The 11,846-nt window shown below is 42.3% G+C and overlaps 1 protein-coding gene across 2 annotated transcripts; it reads left to right on the forward strand.

The window, feature by feature from the left end:
* Nucleotides 1-544: 544 nt before the first annotated feature.
* CTXN3 (cortexin 3) lies at nucleotides 545-11,473 on the forward strand. 2 transcript variants are annotated; one of them, XM_043465957.1, is made up of 3 exons: nucleotides 545-625; nucleotides 1,522-2,152; nucleotides 10,291-11,473. In XM_043465957.1, the coding sequence occupies exon 3, from the start codon at nucleotides 10,381-10,383 to the stop codon at nucleotides 10,624-10,626; it is 246 nt and encodes an 81-aa protein (XP_043321892.1). In that variant the 5' UTR covers nucleotides 545-625; nucleotides 1,522-2,152; nucleotides 10,291-10,380; the 3' UTR covers nucleotides 10,627-11,473. The 2 variants fall into 2 exon arrangements, with proteins under 2 accessions (XP_043321892.1, XP_043321891.1); XM_043465956.1 differs by lacking the exons at nucleotides 545-625; nucleotides 1,522-2,152 and adding an exon at nucleotides 4,907-5,418.
* The last annotated feature ends 373 nt before the right edge of the window (nucleotides 11,474-11,846 follow it).

Raw genomic sequence — 11,846 nt, forward strand, 5'->3', positions numbered from 1 at the left:
GACGACTGTCATAATGTAACTGCAGGGGAGAAGGGCTGATACTGATTATTCCAATGACAATTATCTTATAAAAGAAATATCCAAACTTGGCCTGAAGATCTTGGTAGCCGCAGATCTTCATCAAATGTTCTTTGGCTTACCTAGTTCAGCTTCCTTTGTGGAAGAGCATTCTAACAGAAGCTTGCCGTGGTTAATGACCACAGAGGGGATAGAAGGAAAAATGTGCTGACTCACCGAATTGAAGTAAGCAATGGAGGAGTTAGTTTAAACAGAGGTTGTCAGAGGGGGTTTTGGAATCTACTTCTCTGGAGAGTTTTAAAAATAGGCCAGGCACTCATCTCCCTGGGATGGGTTCAGGCTGCATAGTAGCTAGAGGACAGCCACAGCCCTCTCGTGTTCCCTGACACCTCTACTGTCTATAGATGACAACAGTATCTGAGGGGCCTCTGGGCAGGGGCCGGTGGTCACCTGGCCCGTTTCTAACTAGAGTCCTTTTTTACCCCCATGGAATGATAAGTATATAAGTGAGGGCGGGGTCAGATTGTTCCCTGAACCACACTCTGTTAGCATTCCCGAGCAGGATGCTCTGTCCACCAGCACCGTCGGCTGAAAAGCTTGGATACCAGTTAGTATTGAATGACAGTGCTCTGTTGGATTTCATTTGTCGCATGGTTTTGTGTGTCTGTGTGTCTTTGTGTGAGAGAGAGAGAGAGAGAAAATATAGTAAGTTACACTAACTGGAAAGGAAATTTGGTTAAAAAGTCTGGAAAACATCTGGGGAAAATACCTTCATGTTCTTGTGAAGCATTTGATTCTGATGTTAGACTCTAACCCTTAGCATTTGAATTTCCTTGGATCTGAGGCTTATCCAGGATTGTTGTCTCTTGCTAGCAGGTGGGGGTTTTCCTCTTAGAGAATGAGCTTCATTCTAGTCCCCTAGAGCTACTGGGTCATGGCCAGCTTCTCAGGCAAGCCAAAGAGACAGCAGAGCTGACAGGCACTGGGAGAGTTAGCTTTGAATACCTTGCACCCCATTATTCGGTGGGTGGGTGTTGTTGCTAACTGTTCTTCCATTTCAACAAAGAAAGTGGTGAGTTGCCAAAAATCAAGGATGTTCCATCTCAAGGATTAGGCTGAATGTTTTCAAGAGAAACACTTTTTTTTTTTTTAAGATGAATTTTATCCTATATTTTCCCAATTTATTTAGGTACTCTGTCCAAGGAAAATAGTATAAGTGTTATGCCATGTAACCAGAATCTTTAGAATTAGTACAACTTTCTCTCAGTGAAGGTCTATCTTTATTTACCAAGTGGGCTCAGATGGCCTGTGTGGGGTGGGGTAACTGCCAAAGTCACAATTATGCACGCTGCCCAGAGGAGAGCGGACCTGGCAACCCACCACCTAGTAAATTTACAAACAGGTGGTGAAAATAGGATTTTCTTCTTTTTACTGGTTCCTTCCTCAATGCCTCCCATAATCGTTGCTTTTCTGAAAGGTCAACTTTGTTTTTTTTTTTTTTAGGAAAAGGAGTCTTTCCTTCATCTCCTAAATGCTAAGATGATACCCTTCCCTAGAAGTCTTTCCATTAATTAAGTTGGCCTGAAGGTCATAAACCGTGATCGATATGGAGGCTGGTTGCTGCAAGGTGCTAATTGACATCCCCAAAGAGGAATAGTGTCAACAATCAATAGAGAAGAGCAGGACACTGGTAGATTTATGACTTTGATTTTTGAAAAGATATGGGAATGTCCTGTGATGTTTTCCCCCGTACTCCTTTTGAATGTTAATGCTTTCTTGAAGATGATTTCAGACACACTGCTAGGATACTGCCTCTACTCACTGAAGCAGAATTCTCCGAAGAGTTGCTGAGGCAGAACCGAAATCATGGCTCGCCTCAGAGAAACAGCTGTATTGGCCGCTAATGATGCCTCACACAGAAAGACGATGCTCCTTTAACTCGGGGTTTTAATGGGAAGTTTCTAAGGCTGAAACAACAGCTTTAGCTCTGGGGTGTGCCATCAGCTGCTTGCAGCTACCACTGCCTACTGCTTTCTCACAGCCTGGTCGGGAAGAATGGAAACTAAGGAGGCTTGTAACTACCTGTAACTGTTCCACCAGGAAATGGATCAAGTGTTTGTTCAGCCAGATCCAGGTATTTGACCAAAATCTGTGTCTATGGTGGGCTAATTAAATGCTTTCCTCTAACTTTAAATATATGCATGAGCCATGATCGCATGGATGCCTTTTGGATCCAAGTTCTGAATTTAGATCTAGCTGTCAGATAAAGTCTAATTAAATAGCTGCTAGGTAAAGTTAATGCATGGGGTGAAATGTAATGATGCCTGTATTTTTAAAGCATGCTTAAGTTTATAATGCTACAGATACTGGATAAGAGAATAGTAAAACAGGCTTTTTTCTTTGCTAAGCTGCAGTAAATTATTCTTGAAAGCTCTTTGCCCATTACATTTTTTTTTTTTCTATTTGCCTAAAACAACCAACCTTCTAAAATGTAACAGGGATGTTCTAATTTGGTTACAAAGGATCATGACCCAAACAATTCATAATGATAATGCTGACTGTCCCTGTTGTCCCTTGGCAATGTGCAGCCCCAGCCTTTTGAGGTATCAGCAAGCACTCTCTTTCACTAGGAAACACACAAGGAAAGAGAAGGAAAACTGAGTTGAACAGTAAGGTTATTGTTTGGACTTTAAAGTTCCAGTTTGCTCGTGGTGCCTTTTGATACCCCCCTTTACTGACTGTGCACTCACAGGCTATTTTTCTGATGTTCTCAGCAAGGCTGCAGTCTTGTCCTGCAGTCCCTTTAAAAGTCGTAAAGCAGATGTTAGGAGGAAGATGAAAATAGGGAGGAAGTAAAGCTGAGGTCAGGGCTCAGGCTGAAGATAAAGGTCCCCTGCTGACCAGCATGGTGAACTGGCTACAACAGGGTTCACAGCCCAAACCAAGCAGCAGATGTGTCTGCAGGCTGACTTTGCAGAGATGGGCAGAGGAAGCCGACCTCCGGTGCAGCAGTCAGGGCTAGCAACAGTTCTGAAACTGCCTGTTGACATTTGTAGCTGACCACATTCGCTCGTCTTTAAAATTGTTGTCTATGGGCTTTCTACTAGCCTTGGGTCTAGTTTTCGAGTGTATAAAGTAATATTTACTCCTAACCATCCTGTGACTTTGGAATCATCAGGGCTATTGTATCAGAACAGGAGCAGTGTTGAAAAAGAGGAACATGGAAGTTGCCATGTATTTATGTGAGCCAGAAAAATGGGGAGGGGGTGGTTAAAATGCCTGAAGTACTTAGAGTCAGGAAATCTCTACCTCAAGGTCTTGGCTGGCCACCAAAAGGGCCATGTATTCTGTGAATTTATAGGAAACATTTTGCATCTTTGCGTGTATATCCTAGAATGCAAGTTGCTCTTCACTGGATTCATACACAGAATTTCTACAAGAAATGAGGTGGCTTTGGTGGTGGGCTCACAGTTGTGGGGGGAGATGTGTAAAAGGGTTGACTGGGATGTTTACACGTCGGGGGTGGGTCGGTGGGTGGATTGGACGATATACGTCCCAACACTCCAGCTATACAGACAGCAATGCAGTTGAGGCTTCCTTTAGCTCAAAAAAGTAGAGAGTGATTCTATTCTGCCTCAGTTTCAGGATATATTATTTCTTCCATCTTTACAAGACATGTTCACATTTCAACAGCCAAGCTTCAGAACTATTGCAGGATAATGCAGCACTTTGAGGAAGTTTGTCCCTGTCAGTTGTTGCAAATTCAGTCCTGCCTACCCAGCCAACTCCCTCCCTACTTCATAGTCTACGGATTGGTCTCACTAGGCTGCTAGATAAATATAAACAAGGTACACAGGATGTCTTTGTGGGACAAGGTGTCCTGTCCATCACATGTGAGTGTAAATTGGACAAGCCTGTGAGTGTTCTTGCTCGATGGATGAACTGTTTTTACATCTGCTTTTGCAAACACAGCAAGTCACATAACTGGGTTTGTGGCCTACAAGGTTTAAAAATTAGGTACAGCAATTATATGGTTTCGGAGTACTTAAAATACAGACTGCGTTGTTTCACAGCACCCTGCAGGGCATTAGCAGTTGAAGGATGATGACTTTCTACTCATTCCCCTTTGAAGGGGGCTACTCTTTTGAGTTTTTTGATTTGGGGCGGTTTATTTAACAATCTCCATTCCTGCGTGGGAAATGAGCAATAAATCTCATTTTGCACAACAATGAGATAAAGAGAAAACACTCATTCCTCATCACCTATTTTTTGAACAGCTCACAATGTGCAAGGCAGGACTATACTCACCCTGCATCTACTGCAGCTGTTATTGCAACCCATTGCAAGAGGGACGACCACAAAAGTGAGATGCTGAAATCAAATGCCTGTGTGTGGTTTCCCAGGACAAGGGGCCAAATGCAGTGAATGAATTCTGTTGCTGTCGCTTGAAAAATAAGAAATATATCATTACTTTAAGATCGTTCTCTCCAGACAAAATATTTTTTCTTACTGTGAAATTTTATAATGAGATGAACAGTCCAAAGGCTCCAAGCTTGAGAAAGATATGTGTTGACATTGATAGTTCCCATGTAAGACAATAGGATTCAGGATATTTTAAATGGCTACCCTTCCCTATCAAAAAGCAATCTAGGTAAGAAAGGATTGACCCCTTCAACAGAATGGAGAGTGCTTAATTCCAGCTGATTTCTATATTTCAGACCCTACCCATCAGCAGTGAGGTCAAAAAAAATTTAAAAAAACCAAACAACTGCTTCTTAAATCATGAGCTCTGTGACTATTAAAATGTCATTGTGACTCAGACTATTTGTGCTTCTTTGAAAACAAGATCTATTTCAACCACAATGGTCTGACATCCCAGTTAGGGTGGATGACATGTGCTTTTTTTCACCCCTTCTCTGTACCACCCAGCACCTCCAAGCTTGAATTCAGTTCCCTGAACTCTAAGGGGCCAGAGGTTTGTTTCAACCTCTATTTAGAGAGGCAACGATCCCAGAGCAGCAAGGAATTCCTCAAGGAGCCTGTTGTTTAAAAAGGGGACGGTGACGAGCACAGTGGAGATACATCGGGTGATAGGTGCTGCTGCAGAGTGGAGGTGAAGTGTTCCCGGGGACCGAGCAGGAGGCGTCGGTGCCTTGGGTGAAGGGAGGACCGAGGCCCCGCTGAGGAGGAGGACTTTGGCGTGGACCCGAGGGCGGGAGAGAAAGCCGCAGGTGGGAAGAGGGCGAGGAGCAGAGCATCTGGCGGGCAGCATCATGACTCAAAGCTCAGAGGTGGGAAGCCTGGAGGTGTTCAAAGAATACCAGGTGTGAGGTGGAGCTGCTGAACGGCCAGAGTTGGGACGCTCTCCGCTCTCCTTAGGTGACTGCAGATCAATTACATGTAAGTTTCTTCTTGTCCACTGGTCATTTTGCTCAAAACCAAATGTGACTTGATCTTTGTTCCTTTCTGAACTTACTTTGAAAATATAGTAAGACCTCAGAAAAATTCCACTGACAAGATTGCCATCTAATTTGTGGTCCAGAAAACAGGTGTATCAGGTCCACAAGAGGGTTAAGAGGTTGGTGAGGGTCTTGGATATTGGAGTACAAGGGTTTTCTGAGGGGAGGAATGTTAAATTTGAGCTTAGAAAGATGAATCATGACGCAGTATAGAGGAAGTATGGGGTAAGAAAGAGAGGGTTTCTCTGCAAATGAACTAGAGTGAGTGGCTGACTGTAAGAATGACTATGGGTGAGATGGACTCCTCACACGGGGCTTAGTGACTAATTCAGGGTGTTTGCACCTTGTGAACTTAGAGTCCAAGGAGCTTAGTTTGAGAAAAGGGATGTATTACATGACTTTTGAAAATGGCAGCTTTCAATTAAGGTTTCCTTGATCCATGTTAAAATTAGACTTTATTTCCCGAGCACATATAAATGGACCCAGCAAAGGGAAGACAGGTGTGCTATGTGATAGGGAAAGCCAGTCAGGATTAAAATATTGCTGTGAGTAACTCTGGTCCTTCTTAAAATAACTGCCTTTTGTTGTTATTAATGCTGATAATGGTTGCGTCAAAATCTTTCAAAATAATTTACTTGCCCACATTCCACTATTCATCTGAAAGGAACCTTTTATTGTTTAGGCAAAAGCAATTGTGACCATTCCCTAAGAATTATTTCTACCAAAAAAAGGGACACTTTACTCTCACTTACAAAATTTGGATGTCTTTGAATATTCTTGTACTGTGGTGGCCAAGTGATTACATTTATTTCTATTTCTGCATCTTACACTGATGCTTCCTTTAGCTTAAACATGCTGTTGAGCTTTCCAAACTTGTAAATTATTGATTAGTTGATTGCAGGTTTAAAATCAAGCAGGCTCATCTAGGGATTTCAAGCAGTTCCAGGCAAAACTGGGAAATAGTTGGCATTTCTTTCTGAATCTCTGGATCTCCATTTCCCTTCATAACCATTTCCTCTTCTCATCTCTACCCACTCTCCCTCATCCTTCCCCAGGACTCTCCCTCTGGACCATCAACTCAGAGCCCCCAAGTCTGGTTCCTGCAAGTCCCTCTAGCAGCCCCTTGCTCCCAGCAGGATCTTTCTTCAATTTCCTTTCTATCTACCTCTTTTCTTCCTCCTCCAAACAGGAACAGTATTCAAAGACAAATCCCTGCCAGTGTGTTAATGTGTCATCTTCCCTGGTAAAATACTGCACTTTAAGAGAGACCTGTGATGATTTGACCAAATGAAGTTATTTTAATAGGAACTTGGGCATCATAGTATGCTGGGAGGGCAGAGGCTTACAGTCTGTAAAGATCTTTAGAGTTCTCAAAATGCTTTCATCTCTATTGTCTCCTCAGTTTGGTATATCTAAAAGGGATTGGTGGTGAAAGGCTCAGAGAACAAGAATATATATATTTATATTTTAGCAGGCTTCTCAAAACACCTGATCAGGTTGCTAGGAGGGTTAACTATATCCTTAGATCTGCCTTTTAATCAGCATAGCATGGTAAAATTGCAAATTAAAACTGTGTTAAGACATTCTAATAGTTGGCTTTCCTGTGAAGAAGTGAGGCCCCAGACTCATGTATAGAGAGATGTCGCTGATGATCTGAATTGAAATGACTAGGTTGTTTACTGGGGCTTCTTGGAATGGTTGCCCATCACTGCATCCCCCAAATGAATGGTGTACCCGTTCTAAAACCTGAGTTATGGCATAAGCCTAGGAATTATAGGATGCTTAGCTAAGAGAAAAGGACTTGATACTTTGCCTTGTACAAAGGACAAGGCTGGAGAAGACTGGTCCAGGATGTCATGATGGTGCTCATCATGATAGCAAAGTGACCAGGGGTGAGAAAGAAGGGACTGAAAAGGTATTGCTATATTAATCAGACAGCTCATGGCTAGGGTGTCATTAATACAGGCTCAAAAGTTTCTATGTCCACTTCTCCACTGTTTTCATTGAACTTCACAGATCTAGCAAACTTTGTGTTGTAAATTTACACAGTTAATGGTCCTCTTTTCTATTTCCCTTTTGTTTTCATAAACAAAATTTTCCTAAAAATGCAAATCTGTCTCGGCTGTGTTAAAGAACAGACAAAGAAAAAGGCTCTGGCTTCACTTGGGCCAGAGGGAAAATGGACATAGTAAAATGGATTTTAGTAAGCCAGTGGGAAGACCAGGGATCAGTCAGACATGAAAAGACAAGAGGCAACATAGTGCGTCTCAGTGGTAAAGAACGTGCCTGCCAATGCAGGAGATGCAAGAGATGAGGGTTCGATCCCTGGATTGGGAAGATACTCTGGAGGAGGAAATGGCAACCCACTCCAGTAGTCTCGCCTGAAAAATCCCATGAAGAGAGGAGCCTGGCAAGCTACAGTCCACAGGGTCGCAAGAGTTAGACACAACTGAGCTTAGCAGAGCTTAGGCATCTATTCCTCTATCACCAAAAGGCTTTCTTTTGACCCAGGTTTTGGAGAATTTTTTGTTTGGTATGATTAAGTCCAGTTTGGGTGTTTGGTGTGGGTATGGATGCCCTTCGGAGAAGGCAATGGCAAGCCACTCCAGTACTCTTGCCTGGAAAATCCCATGGATGGAGCAGCCTGGTGGGCTGCAGTTCATGGGGTCACTAAGAGTTGGACACAACTGAGTGACTTCACTTTCACTTTTCACTTTCCTGCATTGGAGAAGGAAATGGCAACCCACTCCAGTGTTCTTGCCTGGAGAATCCCAGGGACGGCGGGGCCTGGTGGGCTGCCATCTATGGGGTCGCACAGAATTGGACACGACTGAAACGACTTAGCAGCAGCAGCAGCATGGATGTCCTTAGTTATAAGCACCAGGGAGAACTGCCTTGGCTACCTTTCCTGTCTGCTCTTCAGTTCCTATTAAGAATTAGCACCCAAGACTGGTGGGGTGCTTAAAAACAAGCAAACCAAGCCCAATCCATGAATATCCTCTATACTCCTAAAGAGATGTTTTTAAAAAACAGTCAAATTTTATTCCAATTGTATTTTAAAATAAAAATGAATCATAAATGAATCTCCTGCAACTATTCCAACCTTTAAAAAATTCAGAGTCAAGGATCTGCAGAATATTATTTCCATAAACTGGTAACTCCTTCCTCCCAGATACCAGTTGTAATTCCCTTTATAAACTGTTTTTAAACTGTGATTTTATAAACTTGAAGTGTCAACATATATGCAAAGTGCTGTCATGCTCATTAGTTCTATACCTCAAGACAATGATTATAAATTAACTAAAGAAATACTATGTTAATCCTTTAGGCCATAATTCTATTTTTATTTGGTTGCTTATTTTCATTGAGCATAGTTTCTTTTGAATTCATGGTAATTTCTATAGATGACTATGTAATTTTTTTACATACAGATTCATAAATATGTCCTATGATTTACCTATATAGTAATGTCTAATGTAAGTGCTTTTCTTTATCAAATTTGATTTAAATAGGTTTAGTTCAATATATGAAGCTTTCACTGGCCTTGGTGTCTACTTCAATATGCCTTTAAAGACAAACAGTAATATCCATACACCTTAGTTTTTCTACTAGCAAAATAGAAATAGTGATAATCTTTCTTTCTTTCTCTTCCTCTCACCAAATGGTCTTAAACAAACAGTAGGAAGCTGCTTTAAGGCTTTTAAAAAATGCAATCAATTTCTTTTCCCAAGCTCGGTTCTCTAGGTCCTTTCCAGGATCAAGTATTGAACCAGGTTTTTGTTTTTTGATGAAAAGAGAAAAAGTAGCAGGAGTTTAATGGTTTGGGAATCTGAGATCCCTCCCTTCTCCCTTGGCCCAGGCAAGAGAGAGCAAAGGAGGAGCATGGTAGCTTCCTTAGTCCTGTCTTCAGTGAAGCAACACTTTGTTTCCCTTGCTTTTCATCTTTGTATGCTTTTCAAAGGTTTCCCCTGACATTCATCTTCATAGTAGCACCGTGAGATAGCACTCAGCCATTTCTACTTCTCATCTTTCCAGCTCAGTGACTTCTTCAAGGTCCCACACACTGTAACACGGAGGCTAGAGACTGAAGACCCGAACCCAATGCTCCTTGAGAGAGTTTCTATATTGAACAACTTTTCCAGCCCGGCTCAGACAATAAAGAATCTGTCTGCAATGCAGGACACCCAGATTTGATCCCTAGGTCAGGAAGATCCCCTGGAGAAGGAAATGGAAACCCACTCCCGTATTCTTGCCTGGAGAATCCCATGGACAGAGGAGCCTGGTGGGCTGCAGTCCATGGAGCCACAAAGAACTGGACACGACTGAGTGACTAACACTTTTCCAGCCTCAGTTTCCTCATACTACAGAGATCCCTGCTTTCATGGAGGCTGTGGTAGAGTGGCTATCTTCAGTCCTGGCACACAGCTGGTGTCCAGTCAATGGTCTCATTATAAGAATGATGTGAGAGTATTGTTATTGGAGGGAATCTGGAAGAGACTTGGCAGGGAGGCTGGGTTTGGATGTCAAGTTGGCAACACACCTGAGGTCAACATTACCTTGTACATTTCTCATCTTCTGTACTCTGGTTGCCCTTCCTGCCCATCCCTCCTGGCCCCAGGTGGCTGCCCTGAGAGCAGTCTGGTAATTTCATGCAAGAGTAACATATTCTTCCCCATAGTTATATGGAATTAAGCATCCCTGTTGAAAAAGTTTAGCGATTGCTTCTTCTCTCTGAAAAATAGGATGTTGAGCCTAGAAATACAGTTGCCCTTTGATGTTTACTCCATCTCCTTCCCTTCCTTTCTCTCTGAAGCCTCTCCAAGGTGCAGCCACCATGATCTCAGCAGGCTGATGATGGAAGAGAAAGAAGCCGGGAGACCCCGTGCTCTAGCATCCCTGGACGATGGATGGAGGACAGCCAGTCCCTTCTCCCCTGGTGCCCCTTGGGAACATGTCATCAGATTCTAGCATGTCTCTGGAGCAGAAAACCACATTTGTTTTTGTGATTTTGTTGTTTATTTTTTTGGGCATCCTCATCGTCAGGTGCTTCCGGATTCTTTTGGACCCGTATCGGAGCATGCCAACCTCGACCTGGGCTGACGGACTTGAAGGCCTGGAGAAAGGGCAGTTTGACCATGCCCTTGCTTAGCAGGACAGCAACAGGAGTCCATCCTGAGGAAGAGAAGTGCTTCGTGTCTCAGTGAGAGGTTTTCTTTAGTCAACGTTCTCAGCAACTCAAAGTCTTCACCCTATCTGGTTTTAGAACCACAATCCATTTATTCAGTAAACATTTGAGGACATTGGAAATGGAGGTTTCTATTACCAAACCAAAATAGGAAAGTTTCAATTTCAATATTTACTCAATGAATGAATATTGTTGAATGTGTGTGATGACGAAACCAAGAGTACCAATAGTGACTTTGCCTAAAATGAAGCCCTACTGGACCTGGGGGACCTGACTAGGTCACCAGGAAAAAAGACCTGATTTGAATCTGAAGGCAGGGCCAGAACAGACTTCCTTGCTCTAATTTTGTCCCCCAGCTTGTTTTATTTTCATGGGAATCTGGGTCCTAGGCAGAGAATGAGGAAGATGCTGCTGAGTGGACCCAAAGCAGGTACTTGTTTTCTCCTAAAGCTAAGAGCAATGGGAGGCAATGGGGAATGCTTAGAAGAAGTGATTGTCCCTGGGAAACACGAGTGAGGATGATGTTATTTTACTTTTCAAATAAAATGAATTCAAAGGCTTGTGGAAGTTTGCAAACTATTTACCAGGCCAAGTGCATTCTATGTATTCATATTAATAACATGAGTAGAGGTAGCGATACATAATCTGAATTTACTTTCTTTGCACAATTGATTGAAATAATAGGTGGCTATTTCAAGTTGTGCTTTTTTTTTCAATAAAAAGTTAACTGTTTGGAGGAGAAGACTTTTATAGTCTTAAGAAGAATGTATGCTTATGACTGAATAAACCAAATAAAACTTTTGACGAAACAGAAGTGTCTCTTCTCTCTTATTTCAGCGCTCTGGAGGCAGTGTGTTATATCAAATGCTGAGGACTAATTGTTCTGAGAAAGAGAAAAAGACCAAAGACCATGAAAGGTCATCTAATTCATCCCTCTCCCATTTCAGGAAGGGCTTCCACGGATTGACACATGGGACCTATTCTAAGCACCATTTAATCTCCCAAAAAGAGAGATATGAAAACCTCTTATTCCAACTCAGTAAGGATAGGAAAAACTTTCATCTAAACTAAACTCCTTAAGGCTGCATTTAAAGTCTGTGTCTTTTAATTTTCTCCCCAATTAGCCTTCATTTAAAAAAAAAGTTTAAAAAAGGAACTATGCCTTAAAAGGCAGCCCTTAGTAA

Source organism: Cervus canadensis, chromosome 4 (assembly GCF_019320065.1).
Source record: "Cervus canadensis isolate Bull #8, Minnesota chromosome 4, ASM1932006v1, whole genome shotgun sequence".
In the NCBI taxonomy this organism is placed as follows: domain Eukaryota; kingdom Metazoa; phylum Chordata; class Mammalia; order Artiodactyla; family Cervidae; genus Cervus; species Cervus canadensis.

Bases quoted from the DNA above. Each gene is read 5' to 3' on its own strand.
- CTXN3 (XM_043465957.1), top strand. From the start codon at position 10,381: ATGGATGGAGGACAGCCAGTCCCTTCTCCCCTGGTGCCCCTTGGGAAC.